Here is a 21,548-nt window from a genome sequence, read left to right as displayed (position 1 = left end):
GGAAACCCTGCCATTTCTGGAGGCTGGAGTTGCAGAGTGCTGGCAGCCTGCCGTCTACTCTGGTGAAGAAAGAAAGGGGTTAAGGAACCCCATGAAGTTTCTTCTAAGCCAGGCTTGTATAGGACAGGGACTTCAGGTAGATAGGATAGGAAGTTAGGACAGTGTGTACTATCAGAAGGTCTTTGATGTTCTTGGGGACCTTGTCAAGATGGGTGAGCATCCAGGGGGTTGAAAACAATACCATGACTCCTCTTTCCTGCAGTAGAAAAGGAAAGGTTTTGTATCTGAAATGCTGCTGTCTGAGAAAACACTTTTAGAGTCAAAGTGGCTTGGGGTGGGTTTTCTTTTGGAAAGCTGAGTGTCTCATTTTTCCAAGTGACTTAAGCATCTAGTATTTTATTTCTTATTCAGTACATTTTTTGATACTGGTTTTTGTTTTTAATCAGTTATACAGGGACATGGATTAAAGAGTCCAATAATTCAGGTCTTTTAAGAAAATAGTACCCTCTCCACTACCATTTCTTATTCACGAGAGGGCCTTGCTTTTAACCCTTTTAATGGTTTTCTTGCAGAGTATTTTTCCAACTCTTAAGTACTATTTCTAACCGTGAACAGTGGGAGTATAGAAGATGAGCATTTGGGTCTCCTTTACCTACTTGCTCTCATGTTGTACACACCCCTCACCTCTCCATTCTTCCCAGTGTAGTTGCATTTTGTTTAGGCCATTACTCAGTTTTTATAGAACTGTGACAGCAAACTACAGCTGAACCATGTGGTATAGCTGTTTTTCCTTGTTGTTGTTAAATGCTGCAAAGTTGATTCCAACTCAGAGCGACCCTGTGTAAGGGTTTTGAGGAGTGGCTGGTGGGTTTAGCACTGACCTTGGCAGTGAGCAGTTCAGTGCGTACTCTGTAGTGCCATGCTGGGGCTCCTTAGCCAGTTTTCTGCTTTTCACCCGAGTTGAGACTCTGTTGCCTTGGGTTTTCATTTGCTTGTCTAGCTCGACCTCATATGTTACGTAGTTGGGGAAAGCTCAGTTCTTCCTGGCACAGTGGGGATTCCACCATCAGTTTCGTCTCTGGTGCCCTGCAGCTGGCAGTGCTGGAGGTGAGTGCTCTCAGCTGTTGTCTTGGGGTCTCCCTTCACTGTCCAGAAATTTCATTCTCTTCTCTCATATTCTGGATCTTCCTGTATCAGGAACCTATTTGCCCACGACTCTCTTGTCCATTCATTTCCCTTTTGTTTTGTTTTCTTACTGGTTTTGATGAAGCATATCCTAGGTAAGTTTCCCAAATGCATGGGAGGCAAACTTGGTGACTCTTTGGATTTCTGCAAATATCGTCATTGATTCTGCCCCCTTCTTGCGCAGTCCTGGTGTGACTCTGTAGGGTAAGCACTGGACCACAAGGTCGGCAGTTCATACTCAACGACTGCTCCTCAGAAACCCTTATACAGGATTGCTTTGAGTCAGAACTGATACGATGGCATGTAACAACAACAAAAACCCCTTCTTGCAGTCAGTCATCCTGCTTGGTAGAGAATTTTGGGCTAAATTGTGCCTTTGAACTTTTGTAGGTACTTCTCGGCTGTCGTCTGGTTTTCAGTTTTTCTATTAAGAAGCTTGAGCCATTGTGATTCTTAATCCTCTGTACGAAATCTATTTTTATTCTCTGTTAGTTCTTTGCTTTTCTCGGGTTTTCCATGTCCGTTTCTAGGACCATCTTTGGTGTTTGTGGACTAGTCTACTCTACGTTTATTCTAATTTCTGATAGAACTTTTTAGCTCCGTCCTCTTCTAACACTTTTCTTGTTTAAAGTCTTTAAAAAGCAAATTGTTTTGTTTTTTTTTGTTTTGAAACTGGTTTTCTTGAAGCTGCTTTTTTTTTGTTGGAGGTAGGATCCATATAGAGTAAAAATGCATCTTTTTAAGGGTATAGTTCTAAGTTTTGACAGATATATACAGCCAGGTAATAACCAACACAGTTAAAAGTATTGTTGGATTTTACCATATTTATGCTTTTCTTAGCTGTTTCTTTTGAATAGGGATATGCTAAGAAACTAATTGGAATCTAGCTTCCAAGAAAAGGGTTGTTTGCCAAACCATTACCTTGGTGACCTCCTCTTGGCCAAACTCTATTTTTGGAGAAGTGTCCTAGGAGCCAAGTGGGTGAAGAGGGCTGGACGGTGTCTCTCAGTATCCTGAATAGAAATTTGCACTTCATTTTTCTTCTTTCAGCAGTAGTATTGGTTTGTAGAGGGAAAAATACCCATAGAAATTTGCAGTATCTCCATGAATCTGGCCTTGACTAGTAGACTTGCTTTCCCAGTGGAACATTACCAAGTGAATGCAAACAGAAGTTGGAAAATACATTTGCATCAGGGCTTCACCCCTCTTGTTACTGGTCTCCCTGAGGGTGAGACCAAGTGGAGAGCAGTCCCAGATGTGTGAGTGAGGCCATCCTAGACCAGTCAGTCCACAGAATTGTGAGAAGTAATGAACATCTGCTGCTCTAGGCCACTGCGGTTTGGGGTAGATGCTGTGCAATGGAAGCACACGGATGACTGACTGACTGCGTGGCAGCTTGCCTCAGAGAATAAACCCGCTGTTTGGGAGGAGGGACAAGGAATGGAGGTGCAACAGCTTCTACAGTAGTTTTGCCTGGTGTCTTCCCTTTGTACTCGCATTGCCCCTGCCGCTTCCAGAAGCTCGCCATGCCGCTGATTCCTGCATCTCCTGGTGTTAACATGGCTACTGCTTTGCTTTCTTCAGTGCTGGCCTGAGTCTGCTCTCAGTTCTGCCATTCACCAATTGGCTGGCAGTGCCCAGCTTTTGAAAGTTGCTTGCTGTTTTCTCCTATTCTCCATGAGGCTTATGGCTTTAAGAAAAAAAAAAAAACCAAAAAAACATTTTAGAGAAGTTTTGGAAGAGAGCTGAGCTAAGTACAGGTGTTCAAGTTGTTATCTTTACCTAGACGTTTGATCTTGTGTTTTTCAGATAGCATTTTCCTAACCCATCTAGGTTTTATGGTGGGGTTGATACAGTGTTCCCAGATTAGGAAATGCTGACCAATTGCCGTTGATTAGGTGGAGGAGCCACTCCGAGTACACTGGGCGTTAAAAGAGCCCTTTATTTAGAGTCGTTTTTAACTCTCAGTCTCAACTTTTGTATTAAGTTTAGTCATACACAGTCTTCTGAAATGATTGGAAGGAAGCCAGAATATTTATTACTCTACTTTTTTTGTTGTTGGATGGGGTGGGTAGGAGTAAGGTTTTAGGACTATGGGTCCATCTGGGCTAGGCCTAGGACTTAGTTTATTATTAGAGTTATGGTTAGGAGTAGGGTTAGTGCTAGAGGCAAGGGTGGGATGATTTTGTTGTTAAGTGCTGTCAAGTTGGTTCCGACTCACAGCAACCTGTATAGGGCTTCAGAGGAGCAGCTGGTGGATTTGAACTGCTGACCTTGTGGCTTGCAGTCAAGTGCTGATCCCACAGCACCACACGAAAAGTCTAGCAGGGATTGGGTTAGGGCTAGGATTAAGGCTTGGTCTAGTTTTTGTTATTACCGTTTTATTTTTATTTTTTTAGTTTTTTGTTGAAATATATTTGATTTCCTCTAAATTGATAAGTTCTGTAACTGAATTATTCCCTCTTTTTATTTTCTGTTTTTGTTGCAACTGTATCTCTGGTTCCCTATTTTCAGTCTTAGAGGTGCATTTTACTTTGGGAGTCTTGGTGTGCGGTGCTGTAGGATAAGCACTGGAATGCTAACCCAAAAGTCGGTGGCTCAAACCCTCCAGGTGCTCATCGGAAACCCTCTACAGGGTCTCTGAGTCGAAACTGGCTCAGTGTTACTTAACAGCAGCACTGATCACCACGTAAATGAGCAAGTAGGAAATCTTCATGAACAATTCTACTGTCAAGTGTAGCAAGCAGTCCTTGAACTTAAGAAATGATGCCCTAACTAAAGCCATAACAGTTGTTCAGATCTTTTCATAAAAAGTGTGCTAATAGTTTCTTAATAGCTAGTTCTTAAGTAATATATAACGTGTGTAGGCAGTTCATTGTGGTTTCAGGAAGTCCCAGTGTGTCTAGCATAGTACATCTCACCATGCCAGCGTAGCACACGACACTACAATGCAGTTTATAGCATTTTTCTGACACCCCAGGGTTAGATAGTTGCTACTGTAGAACAGATTATTCTAATATTTAGCAGCTTAAAACAACAAACCTACGTTATCTCACGTCGTTTCAGAGGGTCCAGAATCTGTAGAAGCTCAGCCAGGTGGTTTGGGCTTTGGTCCTCCCCGGAGGCTGCAGTGATGCTGTTAGCCAGGCTGCAGTCTTCCCAAGACAACTTTACATCCAAGCCCAGTCACGTGGCTGTTTGCAGGCCTCAGCTTTGCACAGGGCTGTTTCTGTGGCCTCAGGACATGGATGGTGGCTGGTGTCCCCAGAGTGAGTGTTCCAGAGAGTACAAATGTGCCAGGCCTGCCTCTCACCCCTCCCCAGGCTGATGCCACATTCAACTTCCAGGTGTCAGGCCACCACTCTGCTGTGTGTCTTTGGTCATGCAGTCCAGTCATGTGTGTGGACAATTGCATAAGGCCATGAGGACAAGGAGGGAGGGGTTTGTTGGGGGCTATACTGGAAGATGCTACTTCAGGGTCTGGAGTTAGAGAATGGCTTCTCCACCACTATTTTTTTTTTTTTTTTAATGTTTTATTGTGTATTGTGGTATTGTGTGATAGGCTACATGGGGGAACATTAGTTTTACATTCATTCCATCATACATTGTCTCATTGCCATAGTTACCATCCCGTCCATGCATCATCACCCAACCAAAGGGTATACCCTACAATCCCGCCCACCCTCCCCTCACGGTCCTCAGCACACAGCCCTTCTCCCTCTCTGGATCCCTAGTCCCCAGGCACTTCATATCTTCGCGTCGTCCTCTCTCTTCACGTTACTCTCTTCTCCACCACTATTTTTGAGGAGTCCTGGTGTCGTGCTTTAAGATAAGCATTGGACAGGTAACCTTGGGAAACCCCATACAGGGTCACTATGAGGTAGATAGAATTGACTTGATGGCCCTTAACATCAACTTTTGAGAAATCCAGGAGCTGAAAAATCTTCCAGCAATACCATTTTTATTGCTTCCCCCACTTTTCATTATAGGTTTTTCTGTAGTAAGAATCAAAATCTTAATACTATTTTTTTTTAAATTTGAGCATGCTTTTTGGTCAGCATTTTGTTTTAACTTTTTATTATAGAAAATTTCAAATTTAGAAAAGTATATAAAAAACAATCTAATGAAAGTCCTGTACCCAGTCATCAGTTACCTAGTTATGACTGATTTTGTTTCATCTGTGTCCTGAACTGTTAAGTACCATGGAGTTGGTTCCGACTCATAGTGACCCTGTACAGGGTTTCTGAGGCTGTAAATCTTTACAGGAGCAGAAAGCCTCATCTTACTCCCATGGAACGCCAATTCAAACTGCCAATTTCGAATTTCTCCCTATTTCGAACTGGCAACCTTAAGGTTCGCAGCCCGATTTGTAACCACTACGCTACCAGAGCTCCTTGTGTAGAGATATATATATTCCATTTTGTTTCTCTGAAAGATAGGCAGTCATGTAAACAGCACAACAGTACTGAAAAATGAACACATCTTAGTAGCATCAAGTATTCAGTGTTCACATTTACCCTATTGGCATAGCCTTTTATTTAAAAAAGTTTTTGTGTATGCTTTAGATGAAAGTTTACAGAGCAAATTTGCTTCCCATTTGATAGTTTGTACATAGTGTTCCATGACTTGGCTTGTATTGTCTACAATGTGTCAGCAATGTCTCCATTTCTATCTTGGGATCCCTGGTCTCCTACTGTTTGAATTTTCTATTCCTTCCTGCGATCTCATCTTTGCTTTTGGGACAACATGTCCCCTCAAAAAGGACAACATATCCTTTTGATCTTGTATAATCTATTGTTTCAAACATTCCTCTTGGTGGTGGTTATGTACTGTGGAGTCAGTTCCGACTCATAGCAACCCTCTATAGGGTTTCTGAGGGTGTAAATCTTTATGGGAACATAAAACCTCGTTTTTTTCTCCTGTGGAGCCACTGATAGTTTCGAACTGCTGACCTTGATGTTAGTAACCTAACTCGTAACCACTATGCTACCAGAGTTTGTATAATCTATTGTTTCAAACATTCCTCTTGGGTATTTTTTATTTTTGGGGCCTGGTGTGGTGCTAAGCTGGACTGCAAGGTCAGTGGTTCAAGCTCACTAGCTGCTCCTTGGAAACCGTTTACAGGGTTGCTGTGAGTCAGAACCGACTCTTAACAACAACAAAATTATTTGGTTGGAAAGTGATCTCCAGGAATGGCTTCAGTTCCCAGTCGGAAGAGTGTCTTAGGGCCATTGTCTTAATCCTTTAAAACTATTTTTTGCAGTTTGTGTTAATCAGGATCCAAATAAAACCCATACATTGTGAATTTTGTGGTGTTTGTGTTTATCTTACTACAGAGTTCTTGGATTTGGGATTAGAAGGTTGTTGTTGTTAAGTGCCGTTGAGTCAGTTCCGGCTCATAGTGAACCCTTTATAGGGTTTCCAAGGAGCTTAAACCGCCTTATATCCTTTCCTTTGTTTTGTTCATGAGAAAACTTGCCAAGGGCCAGACCTTTTTTTCCCCACCTTAAGCAGAAAATATTTTTAAGACAACCTTTTGGAAACAATAGTTTCATTTCTGAGTTCCTCTGCACATAGTACGCAATGACATGCCTCACCCTTTTGACGTTGATGATCAAACTTGAAGCTCCCTGGTGCCTTTTTTTCCTGCTAGACTTCCTGCTCAGGGCCCTGGTGGCGGTAACTGCGGCTTTTATCAGCCTCTTTAAAAGGTAAACTTCCAGGTGTGTCCATAAAGACATGATGCTGACTTTTTTCACACACATTCCAAATCTTTCCCAGTCTGGTGCTTTCCTCTCTCTTAACCTGATCAGAACTTTTGTTCCATTTTATCACTACCTTTTGTTGAGAGGATTTGCTAAGCTTGTCACAACCCTCCTGGAAGTCCTGCCTCTGTATTCGTTTTAGAGTGTCTGTTTTCTAAGACCATGGCCTGGCAATCACTCCATTTCAATTTATCGAGATCTTTCTCAGTCTCTTTTTCATATTGTTGGAGTTTAAAGAAATGTCGCTAGTCCTTTGTGGATTTGCCTCTTACATTTTATTAGTATGTGCATTAGCTGACACTATAGGCAGCCGTAACGTTGGCTTAAGTCACAGGTCTCTGAGGAGAAGGGCTCAGCATTGGACAGGAGTCTTCACTGTGTGGTGGTTGCCTTCTTTTGTCTGCCTCGATGAGTTAGTTGGCATGCCTGAAGTTGGATCTCTCCTGTCTGTTGGTGGGCGTAGTTTAGGAGGGAACCCAAGTCAGGACTCAGTGATTGAAACTTAACCCCCGACCAAAATTCAGAATGTTCTCACCTTGTGCTCATAGTAAATGATAATAGGTGCCTATTTCTTTTTTTTGTCCCCTGCAGGCCCGACAACTCATCTTGCAATATGGCTTAACCCTTAGTGACTTGGATCGACACCCAGAGGTAAGGGGAGAGAATCAGGCTGCTGTATTTTTCTAGCTTTTATTTTTAAATCCCTAAATTTTATTTTTATTGTTGCTGAGAATATTCACAGCAAAACATATATCAATTCAACCGTTTTTACATATTCAATTTCGTGACATTGATGACATTCTTTGAGTTGTACACCTGTTCTCCCCCTCCTTTTCTGATTTGCTCCTCTCTCATTAACATAGACTCACTGTGCCCTGAAGTTCCTATGTAATCTTTCCAGCGATTGTTGTCACACTGAGTCTCTGTAGATAGTTCTTAAGAGAGTAGAATGCGCCAGGCAGACCATTTTACTAGTTAAGCTAAGCTGCTGTTTGGTTTTAAGAAAACTTCAAGGGATATTTTTTTTCGATTTTAAGGTTTAAATGTTATCTCAGGGCAATAGTTCCAGGGATTCATATACCCTCCATGGCTCCAGAATGTCTGCAGTCCCTATGGGTTTGAAATTCTGTTCTGCATTTTCTCCACTTTGATCAGAATTCTTTGTAATCCTTTGTCGAAATGTTGAGTAATGGTAGCTGGGCGCCATCCGGTTCTGGTCTCGTGGCAGAGGAGGCATTTGTTGATGGAGACCACTAAACCACATGTTCCATAGCCGCCTCCTAGTCTTGACTTTGCTTCCTGTAGTACTCCAGGTGAATAGAGACCAATTGCTGTGCTTTGGATGGCCACCAGTAAGCTTTGAAGACCCAAGGCACTATGCAGAGAACTAGGAGGTAGAAGAGAATAGAAACACTAAGCGTGTTATATTAGGCCAGTCAATTGGGAGGTCATGAAATCATGACCCTACACCTCCAATCCAAGGAACCAGATCCCCTGAGGTATTAGATAAACAGTCTAAGCAGCTACTCAGTTAATTTTTGTTGTTGTTAGAAATATATTTTTCACACAGTTTTTGCCTATTCAACTTGGTGCTGTAGGATAAACACTGGACCAAAAGGTCACTTTGATCACAAGGCTGGCAATTCAAACTCACCAGCTGCTCCTTGGATACCCTATACAGGGTCGCTATGAGTCAGAACGACTTGACAGTACTTACCAAACAGAAAAAACATAGCTCATTGATAGTAATTAACAATAATCAACTGTAAAATCTAACCTTTATCAATGTGAATTTTCTATCACAGTCAGCCTCTCCCTTTGTTCACTGTTTTGTTAAATTGTGAGTGCTGTCGAGTCAGTTCTGACTCAGAGACTCTATATAGGATTTCCAAGGAGTCGCTGGTGGGGTTGAACCACTGACCTTGCAGTTAGCAGTCCAATGGTTTATCCTACAACGCCACTCTAGTACTCCAAGTAACCACTCATAAACTATGGTCTGTGTACATTTGTATTTTCTTCTCTTTTTATATAAGTGGGGTCATATAATACATTGTTGATAAATGCCATCAAGTTTGTTCTGAGTCATAACTACATTGTATAGGGTTTCCAAGGTGCGGCTGGTGAGTGAACCACTAACCTCATGTTTCAAACCAACCTTGCGGTTGAGTGCTTTATCCCATAGTGCCAGTAGGAGTGGATTTTTTAAAAGTTTGTGGAAAAATGAATGAAAATATAATGAAATTTTTTTCACAAAATCTTTGAACCCCCTCATTCCCCCCCTTGTATTTGTCCTTTTTGTGAGCAGCTTTTTTCACTCAGCATAATGTCTTCAAACTCCATCCATATTGTAACATGTGCCGACTCTGCTGACTGAACAGGACATTTCATGGCCATCACTTGTTTATGGACTTCTGATGTCTCACTAGGTGTAGGAAAAAGGTTAGTCAGTCATACTGGTTTTTCTCCTGAGCCCCTGAATACTCACTCTGCCTGAGGTCACAAGTGGAGAGCTAGTTAGTTCACAGTACATTCCCTGTGGTTTTCCCTAAGGGCTCCATATGAATGTAGTGAAGGGAATTGGACCAACCCAAGGCCAGATCCGGGGCTTCCTGAGGTCCTTGTATTGGAGTGTAAGAACAGGTTGGCCCAGGGAGCTTCCCACTAAATGGAGATAAGTAACCATTCAAGATAGCCATGTATACTTGAAAAATTAAAACGCAGTTGTGTGGTAAAGGTTGTGAAACACATGGGGAGTCCAGAGGAGATGGACTGAGTTCTTAGCTGTGTACCAGGTGTGGTGCTAAGTGCAGGGTCTGTGTTAACTCCAGCTGTCATCCAGAGGTGGTGTCAGTAGTATTCCATTTTACAGATGTAAAAAAGGCACAAAGAACGGAAGCCAAGGCCATGCTGTTTATAAGTGACAGAGCTGGAATTTGAGCTGACGTTGGAATGTTGCGAGTTACAAGGAAGAGGTAAAGTTTAAGCTGAGCTGTGTAGGTCCGATGGCAAAGGTAGTTGAAAACGTGCCAGAAAGAGGTAGATAGGAATCCCTGGAGAAGTTCCAGGTGGGCCCCTGGACATTTGTGGACAGTGTCCAGACTGACTGGGATGACTAGGGCAGAGTGAGTGGAATGCATTTGGTGCACAGGTTGTGGGAGGCAAGATGGGCACTTGGTGTGGCAGCTGCACTGATCCAGCAAGGAGTTAACCATGTTGCTATGGTTAACAAAGGATTAGAACCCTGGGAAAGGCTAGCTAGAGCCAGGGCACAGATTGACTCAGTTGTTTAGTGACAGTGGAAGAGTGGTTTAGACTGAAACCCTGGCAGGAAGCTCGCTTACCCCCTTCCGGGCCCTGGGAAAGGTGGCCTGGCTCAGCCCAACCCTGGGTTAGTGCAGAAGTGGAGGAACAAGGCAGGCTGTAATTTCAGATAAAGATCAGACTCTATGAAAGAATTGAAGCAAGGCTGCCCTATGGGAGTTTGTAGATTTTAAACCACTGCTTCTCCAGCCACACACAGCAATTTCTGAGTAACTGCATCTTGGGATGAAATTTGCTTAAATGCCTACTTCGGGTCCTGAATGTGATGCTGAAGGATAAGCCCTGGACTGTTAACCACAAGGTCAGAGGTTCACATCCTCTGAGTCTGTATGAGTCAGACAGAACCAACCTGGTGAGACAATAACAACCACACAGCCCACCCAAACAGAGTACCATGAGTACTGATTTGAATTCTGGTGTTGACAAAGAATATGATTTCAGATCATACCTCCCACAGCCCCTCTTACTCAGCTGTGTTAGATAATCCATTGCAGTGGCCACACAGAACTTGGATAACATTTCACAGTTAGCGGGTTTATCAGGGAAGTTAGCAGGTTACTCTACAGAATCAGAACATTCTCGGGGCACAGTTGTTCCAGTCAGCTCCTGATAAGTGCCCATAGGACACACCAGTCCACCATAGACCTCAGGCTGAAGGCACTCAGCTCTAGCTCCGGGGGTCAGCAAACCTAACTGCCCACTAAGTGCATGGAGGTACACCCCACTCTACAAGCAAGGATCTTGCCCTGTGGGCTGAGATGCCCACTGCTCTGTCTCCTGCTTTGGCCCTTGGTTCTGTTATTGCTGCTTCTCTGCCACTGCTCCAGTGGCATAGCTTTCTGTCCCCTGGTGAGGAGGTTCAGTGTGCAGGGATGTCAGGGCCCAAAGGATGTGCTCTACTCCTGACTCTTCTTCTTTGATGGTAGTAAGATGCCCCGTCCTGCTTCTGAGATGGCTCATTTTATATCCATGTTACAGTTTCACATTTTTACAGTTGCAATGAACTCTTGCTAATATCCACAGTTTAATCAAGTCATCCTCACAGTATATTCTTCCATACCTTCTCTTATTCAGACCTAACAGGGCAGAAACATTGTTTGGTAGGAGTTACATTGGTATGGTTAGAGAGACACACAATTCATTACACCACAATTATGCTGTTGCTTGTTGTGAGGAGTTGATGAATCTTTCTATATATAGTCTTTCTATATATATAGAACTATATATAGTTCTATATGGTGTTCTTCCTATGTCCCCCTTCATGGATTACTCAGTATACAGACTGAGTATGGTGAAAAGATACAGCCCTCATGCACATCTTTTCTGATTTTTAAGCCGTGCAACATCCCCTGATTCAGTTTGAATGATAACCTGTTGGTGTATTTACAGGTTCACATGAGCACAATAAAGTCTTCTGGAATTCCCATTCTTCATTGTGTTACCCATAATTTGTGATCCACACAGTTAGATATGGATGCATAATCAACATCTTTTTGGTGTTCTCTGCTTTCAGCCAAGATCCATCAGAAATCAATGGTGATATCCCTTGTCCCACATCTTCTTAAGAATCCTGCTTGATTTTCTGGCAGTTTCCTGCTATGACCATTTTTAAAAATTATCTTCAGAAAATTTTACTTCCATTAATGATATTGATAGATAATTTCTACATCCTGTTGGATCAACTTTCTTTGGAAGTGAATATGGAATTTCTTCCAGTCAGGTGGACATGTAAGCTATCTTCCAAATTTCTTGGCATAGACAAGTGAGCGTCTCCAGTGCTGCATTAGTTTGTAGAAACAGTTCAATTTGTATTCTTTTACTACCTGGAACCTTGTATTTTGCCAGTGCCTTCAGTGTAGCTTATATATTTTCATTCAATACCATCAGTTCTTCTTCTTCTTTTTTTTAAATTAAATTTTATTTATTTGTGAATTGAGTGAAGGTTTACAGAGAATATTACCAGCTTTACATTCAACAAACCGTACATTTTGTTTCATCTCAGTGATTGCAATCCCCTCCATGTAAACCAACAGGTATCCCGCTTCCTCCCTGTGGTTCCTGTCTGAATTCCACTCACTTTCCCATCCCTTCTCAACTTTGTCTTTAGGTACCTGCTGCCCTTTTGATTTTGAATGATTGACCATTCCACGATGAGCATACCTTACTAGTGTTGTTGTCCCCACCTATAAACCTATCTGCTGCTTAGCTGAAAAGTTGTCCACGTGGGTGAGTTCCTTTCCAGACCTGAGGGTGGTTAAGGGGCATAGTCTTGGATTCCTCCAGTCTCTTACTGACCAGTAAAGACCTTTGTTTGTATTTTTAATAATTAGGAGTCTTGTTCCACATTTTCTCCCACTCTATCCAGGACCCTGTAATGTGATCCCTTTCAGAGTAGTTGGTAGTCGTAACTGGGCACCATCTAGCTCTTCAATACTGTCAATTCTTGATCATGTACTGCCTCCTGAAATGGTTGAATGCTAATCAGTTCCTTTTGGTACAGTAACTTGGTATTCATTCCATCTCCTTTTGATACTTTCTGTGTTATTCAATATTTTGCCCACAGAATCCTTCAGTATTGAAGTTAGAGGCTTGAATTTTTTCTTCAGTTCTTTCAGATTGAGAAATATTGAACATACTCTTCTCTTGGTTTCCTAACTTTACGTATTTGCACATTTCATTATAATACTTTACTTTGTTTTCTTGAGCTGCCCTTTGAAATCTTCTGTTCATTTATGTCATATTTCTTCTATTCAAGAGCAACTTTCACAGTCGTCTGGCATGCATTTTCTTCTTTTCTTTTTTAATGACCTTTTACTTCATATTTTATGTTCTTGATGTCATCTAACAACTCCTGGTCCTCAGTCTTTAGTGTTCATGCGTAAAACCTGTTCTTCTGGTGGTTTCTAAATTCATTTGGGAAATACTCAAGGTCATACATGAACTTGTTTAATTTTCTTTCATTTCATCCTTTTTTGGATATGAGCATTTGATGGTCTGTTCTGCAGTTGGCACTGGCCTTGTTCTGATTGATGATAATGAGCCTCTCTTTCCACAGATGGAGTCGATTTGCTTCCTGTATATTCTACCTGGTGAAGTTATACATGTATAGTAACTGTTGATGCTCTTAAAAAGGCATTTGCAATGAATAAGTCATTGACCTTTTTCAAAACCCGTCATGTGATCTCTGGTGTCATTTCTGTCACCAAGGCCATGTTTTCCAACTGTTGAACCTCCTTTGTTTCCAACTTTGTCATTACACTCACTGGTAATTATCAGTAATTATCTTGATGGCTTGTTTGATCAATTTTAGACTGCAGAAGTTTTAAAAAGCCTTCTGTTCAACTTTGGCAGCAGTGATTGGTGTGTAAATTTGAATAATAGTTGTATTAACTTGTCTTCCTTGTAGGTATATGGACATTTTCCTATCACTGACATTTTAATTCAGGATAGATTTTGAAATGCTCATTTTGACAATGAGTGTGATGCCATTCCTCCTCGATTTATCATCCCCAGTATAGTGACTGTGTTGTTGTGTGATGCATACTCAGCATAATTCCAGCTGGTCCAGAGCAGAGCCACCACCGAGATCAGGGAGTGGGGTGTTGTGGATAAAGCTGCAGATGGGGATCCCTGGCCTTGCACTGTTTTCCTTATTTAACCTCTTGGAGCCTCATTTCTCGATAAGCTAAATGAGTCCTACCTATCAACTCCCGGTGTGGTGCTATAGGTTCAGCACTGGACTGCAAACCGGAATCCTGCATGGGGTCGCTATGAGTCGGAACCAGCTTTTACCAGCAGCAGACCTACCTGCCACTGAATAGGACTCTTAGTGGTTTTTCTGTTTTCCCTTCTCCCCAACATAGATTGACCTCGCCATCGATGGTGCTGATGAAGTAGATGCCGACCTCAATCTCATCAAGGGTGGTGGGTGAGTGTTGTGGGGACTTTCATGCTAGAAAGGATCTGCCAGTTAATCAGTAGCAAAGCAGACCTGGTGTACAGAATAAACAAATTGCTGTGGGGAGGTGTGTGAGCATGTCTTCTGCTGGGACATAGTTAGCATCTGGCCTTAGAGCCAGCTTGGCATTTCTGGTCATTAGCCATGATCTGGTGACTAGAAACCGGGTGCTCTTAATGGGTTCGTTGTGGAACTCTGCAGTCTTTTGTTTACTTATGGTTTCATCAAGAGGCAGAAAGGTCCTGCTAGGAGCAGCTGCGGGTCTGTCAGGCACTCCACGGCAGCGTGGATGCTGTTGACACTGCTATGATGCACAAGAGGGAGCCTCTTCCATTAAAGCCTGGTTACAGCATGTGAAACAGGCAAGGTGTCACAGGTAGTGGGGGAGACTGTGGTGAACTGGAATGGAGCGTGCTACCCATTTCAGGGAAACTACTGATCTGCTGCTTCTGATTCAGCCTGAGAAATGGTACCGACCAAACCGAGCCCAAACTGAGCATATCCCTGGGTTGGGTTAGGTATGTGGACACCAGCGTGTGACCTTGGCTTTAAGCCTGAGTGTAGTTAGGAATGCACTCACTGATTCTTATGGAAAACACTGAATATTCCTAAGTGCTGCATTGGGGCCACATGGTCAGTTGAAAACGATGAAGTCTTGTTCTGTTGGTTCTTATAATCAAGCAGACTTCTGTGGCTCAGACTTTAAAAATTATACTTTATTGTTTATAGGATGTTTTCATATGAATTATTTGATTTTCCTGGTTGCAGTTAAATAATTTAGTCAGTAAGCAGCCGTGTTAGGTTTGGGTCCAGATCTCCTGATTCAGGGTCCTGTGTTCTTCACCCCATCACCTCAGCTGTCTGATAGCTGATAGGGGAGGGTCTTCAAAGCTTTTCCTGACTTGGCAAGTTGATAGGCTCTTCTTTGCACATGATATCCTGATGACATCTCTCGCTACACAGTGTTGCCTCTCGGGTGCTTCATGGATAGGTTATGACTAATCTGACTGGGACCTGTTGTCCAGGCTCTGGGTCTCCCAGATACATGCCATCCTTTCTGTGGTCTATTTAATAGAAGCAACATGATGGGGCTGTGGCCATCTCTTTAAAAGTAACAAGTTAAATTTCTCTGTAAGTGCCAATAGCTGATCTTAGTTCTCAGATTGGAGGGTTTTTTTTTTTTTTTTCTTACTCCTGTATTCTTTTGCTTCTTTCTGTTCTCAGAGGCTGCCTGACCCAAGAGAAAATTGTGGCTGGCTATGCAAGTCGCTTCATTGTAATTGCTGATTTCAGGTATGGTGGCCGGTGTTCTCAGCTGCCCAGAAGGAGGTAGACTGGACCCCATTTTATAAAGGAGGAAATAAAGAAATGGAGGGACTATCTGGCTTTCTGAGATCTTGAGGACTAGTGGCTAGGACTTATGGCAGAGTTTTGGATGACGTGTATGTTCTGCTTTCAATCCTAAAGTTGTTGGTAAGTGCTATTGAGTGAGTTCCAACTCATAGCATCCCTATGTGGGGTTTCGAAGAAGCAGCTAGTAAATTTGAGCCACCAACCTTTTGGTTCAGACTGATCTTGCTGTCCAGTGCTTTATCCTACAGTGCCACACCAGGACTCCATACTAAAGTTAGATATTGCTAATGGATCATATCACTCTGGGATCTCAACTCTACTTTGTGTTCTCATTAGAAGGGAACAGAAACTGCTGCTGCCTAGCTAACAGTGTGTCTTCCTGTATCACTTGTTTCATCCTCAGTGGATCCTGAGGAAGTAGGGCAAGCGGCGCTCAGGGTTTGCCACCCAGACTTGGTTTGTGGGCAGTCTTTGACTAGGCATTGGATAGATGACACTAGTGTTGAGCATCTTAGATATCTGGTGTGGCGCTGAAGGATAAGCACTGGACCGCAAAGTAGGCTTGAACAGTAAGGTGGCAATTCAAATCTACCAGCTGCTCCTTGGATATCCTATACAGGGTCACTGTGAGTCAGAACTTACTTGGCAACACTTATTTATTATAAAATATACTAGCAATAGAGTGATCATAAATAATATTACAGATACCTGTATACCCACAAACCAACCATGTCACATCTTAACATTTTTGTCCTGTTTAATTCCAAATATCTCTTCTTAGTAAAAGAGTCAACACATTTGTTGTATGTTATTGGTTCCTGAACATTTCCCAGGTCCTTCCAGCATCTGATCAACGCCATTCTTTTTTTTTTTTTTTCTGCCATGTAAATTTTTACTAAAAACACAATAAAATAAAACAACAACAAAGCAAACAACTCTGGGGATCAAAATTCTACTCTGACACACATGGAGACACCCTAAGTTGGGAGTTGAGTTGACAACAACTAATTTTTGGTCAAGTAGAAGTCAGGACTCTCTTGGTGGACTGTTTTCTCAAACCAATCTACGAGTGGACTTACGGGGACACAACCTTTGCCTCCAATTTCAGGAGTTTGGTAGTTTAGGCTGGGACGTCCAATTCTGCATAAACTGCTACCATGCTGGTTGTGAGTCCATCCTGAATGCCTCCAGAGTGTCCGTCACTGGACCAGCCTTTTGTTCTGACAACACTAGGAGTGAAGGAGGGATGGTCAGGGGAACAACTGTGGAAGCAGGAACCATGGGAAAAGTTGTGCCTATGTGGTTTCAGCAGGCAATGCAAGGACATAGTCTCCTTCAGTGGAAGGAAGCTGATTCTCATAGCCAGCGTTGTATTGTTGTTTAATTAACCCCATTCTTGAATCTGATCTTTACCTCTCTCTCATCAAGCATATTTATTTTCACTGCTTTTTTGACTTTTTCTTTTCAGGAAGGATTCAAAGAACCTTGGAGATCAGTGGCATAAGGGCATCCCTATTGAGGTCATCCCAATGGCCTATGTCCCTGTGAGCCGCGCTGTGGCCCAGAAGTTTGGGGGTGTGGTTGAACTACGAATGGCCGTCAACAAGGCTGTGAGTGTCCGTGGAGGCTTCTGGAGGGTGGACTTGGTGCTCAGTGTAGACTCCTCCTTTCTGCTCTCCACTGTGCTAGACCCAGCAGTTGTTTCTTATAAAGCGATGAATTTGTTTTAGTTTAGCATTTTCATTTCTATATTTAAGCTCATGTAGATAAGATCATATTTGTTGTTAAATGCCATTGAGTTGGTTCCGACTCATAGTGACCCTGTATAGGGTTTCCAAGGAACGACTGGTAGGTTTGAACCGTTGACCTTTTGGTTCAAACTGAACTTGTGGTCCATTGCTTATCCTACAGCATCACACCAGGATCTCAAGACCATATATATTTTTTAAGACTATATTTAATAAAATGTAGATCCTCTTTAGGAGTCCTGGTGTGGCACTGTGGACTAATGCATCAGACTACAAAGTTATTTGAACTGCAAGGTTAGTGGTTCAAGCTCACCAGCCTCTCCTTGGAAACCCTATACAGGGTCCATCTGGGTTGGAATTGACTTGACGGCACTTAACAACAATGACAGTGTAGCCTCTTTATAAATAAGAGAAACTTTCTTTCTGCAGTCTGCAGTCCCCCAAGGTCGTCTTACCTTCAAACGTGAGCCCCTTGGATGGCCTGGGGTACCCTTGTTTATCGTGCTAAACCAGACTTTGGGAAAGTACAGGCCAGATAGTGTTTTAGGTTCCAAGTTGGGTGCCTTTGAGTCGATTCTGACTCATAGCAATGTAATGGCTGTGCTCGCTGGTCACACGTGCAGTTTCATGTAACTTGGCTTCCAAAGTAGATGTCATCATCACTTTTGCAGCAATCTGAGGCTCATAGAGGTTGAAGCCTCCTCTCAGAGCCACACTTACGGCCTCAAGACAGAAATCCAGAATTTTTGATTCTCAAACTTGTTTGTTACTGCTTCCTGACACTACCTTGTAGAAAGCATAAGGCAGGTACTGGTTGGAGCCAACCTCATTAGGGTACTAGTCTTTGGTTGTCACCTACTCTTTCTCTGTCCCTCTCTCTGCCTACCTCAGTCAACATGGAAATTCTATTCTAGGGTCCTGTGGTGACGGATAATGGGAACTTCATTCTGGACTGGAAGTTTGACCAGGTGCACAAATGGAGTGAAGTGAACACCACAATCAAAATGATCCCAGGTATGTGAGTGAAGCTTGCGGGGCACCCACACCCTTCACAGCATCCCCCACCTCCACTCACAGAAGGCCTGATGGATGTGGGCTTAGTTGTTGCAGACCTATCAGCTTCGCTGACTGTGCATTCCACAAGCCATTGTCATTGGAATAAACCTGGAGTGATGGGCAGTAAGGGGACTGACTTCCTTTGAAGTAAGACCATCATTTCTGGGGTAGAACCTTGCCAGGAGGACACATAATTCAATTCACCCACATTCTCTGATCACATATCACAGACAAGACACTGTGCCACAAGTTATAGGGGGTTTTCTGATCTGTAGAAGATAGAATTTTTTCTCAAGGAATGGATATACATGTAGGGAAAGCAGAGTGTGGTATGTAGAACCCATGCCTGCAAACTAGATTGTTGTTGTTAAGTACCATTGAGTCGGTTCTGACTCATAGTGACTCTGTATAGGGTCTCTGAGGAACAGCTGGTGAGCTTGAATCACCGACCTTGAGGTCCAAATCAACCTTGCAGTCCAGCACATTAATCCACATCACCACACCAGGACAAATTAGATAGGATGTGGTAAATTCTGCTAGGCAAATACCAATACAAAGGTTGGTTCTTTTGGGGAGTTTGGGGGTGTTTCACAGAGAAGTGGTTTTTCATCGAAGCCTTAACATAGTGTAATGTAGGCACTGTGCCAAATATTTCTAAATGTCTTATTTGATTCCACTTTTATGCATTTGTTGTTGTTAGGCGCCGTTAGACCCATAGCAACTGTGTATAGGCTTTCCTAGGTGTCACTGGTGAGCTTGAACTGTCAACCTTGTGGTTCCAACTGACTTTGCAGTCCAGTGCATTAATCCGCAGCGCCACACCAAGACTCCTTATGAGGTAGTTACGGAGAATTAAATCGGTCAAAGAAGAATGAGCAATTTGTCCAGGGTTCACAGCTCATGAGTGACCTTGCTAAAATGGGAGTCCCACATTTTCTGCTTCTAACTCCTGGTTTTTAATAATCCCTAAGTGCGAGGCTGAGGAGGGGTTATGTGACTTGAATTTTCATGGAGCATGGAGAGTCTCTAATATAGTTTGTGCCTGAGAGTGATGGACTAGGGCTTGGGCATTGGGTGAACACTAGATAGGTAGCAAAGAAATGTATCATGAGGCAATGTGGAGTTCTGGTGTGGCGCTGTAGGATAAAGCAGTGGACTGCAAGGTTGGCAGTTCAAACCCACCAGTTGCTGCTTGGAAACCCTATACAGGAGTTGGAACCAACTCGACAGCACTTAACAACAACAACAAATGGAGTTCTAGTGTGGTGTTGTAGGATAAGCTTGAGCTGCTAACTGCAAGGTCCATGGTTCAAACCTACCAGGAAACGCTATGCAGGGTTGCTGTGAGTCAGAACTGACTCAATGGCACTTTACAACAACAGTGAGAGCTTGTACAAGGGGACTAAAAGGAGACAGGTTTCAGAGGTAATCAGTTTCTTATGGTATACAGAGACTAATTGTCTTAGTGGGAGGGAATATTCTGTGTGATAAAACCTTCTTGAGGTGGAACTGGCTAGTGAGGCAGACAAGGCCAACTTAGCAGAGCACAGTGATTAAGACTGGATTCTGGAGCAGCCTCTCTGGGTAAGGCTACTACCCCAGCCATGCTCTAGTAGTGTGCCCTTTGAGCAGTAAGTTAACAGCATAGATGTTAATGTTGCCATCGAAGGTTACTGAGAGGCGTCAATGAGTACACAGTGCCAACGCATAAGGAAATGTTTGCTGAGTGAATGAATCTCTAGTAAGAAAGGATACGGTCTTCACTATTGATTAAATACAGTAACTTCTAAGTTATCTTTGGTCATTGGGAATGAAAGTTGTGTGAATGTATGTAAAAAGCTAATTCTTCCAGCCTTACTTTGGTCTGCTGTTCTCTAGTGAAATACTGAGAGTCTTTTATCAGATTTATTTAAGTCAAAAACGATGAGTTATCCTTCGTTTCTTGCTTAGTGTTTGTCCTCTTTTAAGAGTCAGGAAAGCAGGAGGAAGACAAGATGTAGAGGTCACGGTTGGTAAAACTGGAGGATTTACTGCCCCTAATATGACACTGTAGGATAAGCACTGAACTGTCAGGTTCAAACTCACCAGCCACTCTTCAGAAACAGGGTCATTATGAGTTGGAATCTACTGCACAGCACATAACAACCACAATGTAAGCAAGTCCTGGTGTGACGCTGTAGGATAAACCCTGAACTGCTAACCACAAAGTTAGTTCAAACCCAGCAGCCACTCCTTGGCAACCCTGTGCAGTGTTTTTGAGCTGGAATTGACTTGATGGCACGAACTACAACAGCAGTGCAAGCAAATCCAGAGGACCAATAGAAACGCATCACCTGGGCCGAGCTGGTCTCCTGTAGGTGGACTTTCCTGCAGTGCCCACTAGGTAGTGCTGTCCTTCCTTCTTAGACCTTTCTTGGTTTATTAAGCCATTGAGATGTCAGTTCTGAGGTAATTTTGCCCATATTTTAGTCTCCACATAAAAACTACATTTTTGAAAAGTTCATAGTTTTATGAGGACTGGGAAATCATGACCCATCAGTATCATCAGAGTGCTTTGTTCTGTCTTTTCCTTGTTTGGTCCGGTGGACTCGCTGCTGGGCCATGATGAACCAAGGAGGAGCAGGGTGACTTTCCCTGTCCTTTGTGCATCCATTTGCATCTGTGAGGAGGCTTTGAGGACAGCTGAACTGGAGTGTGGCTGTCATTCCCTTGGATGTCTCATTGGTTACCCCAGAGCAGAGCGACTTTTCATAGAAAGGCACTCACATTCACATGTAGTATCCCCTTTGCTTGCCTCTGTGTTTAACAAGGATGGAGAGGGAAGGAAGGCCGATCACCCCGGCATCTCAGGGAGGTTGCTCTAAGATCAGACCGCAGATTGTTGCCCATTCAGCTGCTGTTTTTAGTCTCTTCTAAACCTGATTTGACTTTTTTTCGAGCAGGTGGAAGCTGCCACCTAGGTTATAGAAATTTTGAAAACAGTGGGTCTTCGGTGGCAACTTGGCTTCTTTTTGAGAGGCTCTAGTTACCTAGGCCCACCACTCGTCTGTGAGTTTGTCGTACTTTGGTGGCTTTTGAGTTGCAGGGTCACCCATGGTGGACAGGTTTCAGATGAGCTTCCAGACGAAGACAGACTAGCAAGAAGGAGTGATGAACTACTTC

At 43.0% G+C, this 21,548-nt stretch overlaps 1 protein-coding gene across 1 annotated transcript in view; it reads left to right on the top strand.

Annotated features, from left to right (window-relative positions):
• Nucleotides 1–21,548, top strand: part of RPIA (ribose 5-phosphate isomerase A) — a 34,879-nt gene that overhangs the window by 9,273 nt on the left and 4,058 nt on the right. The window contains exons 4-8 of the mRNA XM_006875851.1: nt 7,542–7,601; nt 14,135–14,199; nt 15,454–15,522; nt 17,051–17,192; nt 18,245–18,344. Of these exons, the coding sequence (XP_006875913.1) occupies nt 7,542–7,601; nt 14,135–14,199; nt 15,454–15,522; nt 17,051–17,192; nt 18,245–18,344 (436 nt within the window). The remainder of the gene's footprint in view (nt 1–7,541; nt 7,602–14,134; nt 14,200–15,453; nt 15,523–17,050; nt 17,193–18,244; nt 18,345–21,548) is intronic.

This window comes from Chrysochloris asiatica, unplaced genomic scaffold, assembly GCF_000296735.1.
Source record: "Chrysochloris asiatica unplaced genomic scaffold, ChrAsi1.0 scaffold00341, whole genome shotgun sequence".
Taxonomy (NCBI): Eukaryota; Metazoa; Chordata; class Mammalia; order Afrosoricida; family Chrysochloridae; genus Chrysochloris; species Chrysochloris asiatica.
Note: the sequence above shows the minus strand (reverse complement) of the source record. Positions and strands in the feature narration are given on the sequence as shown.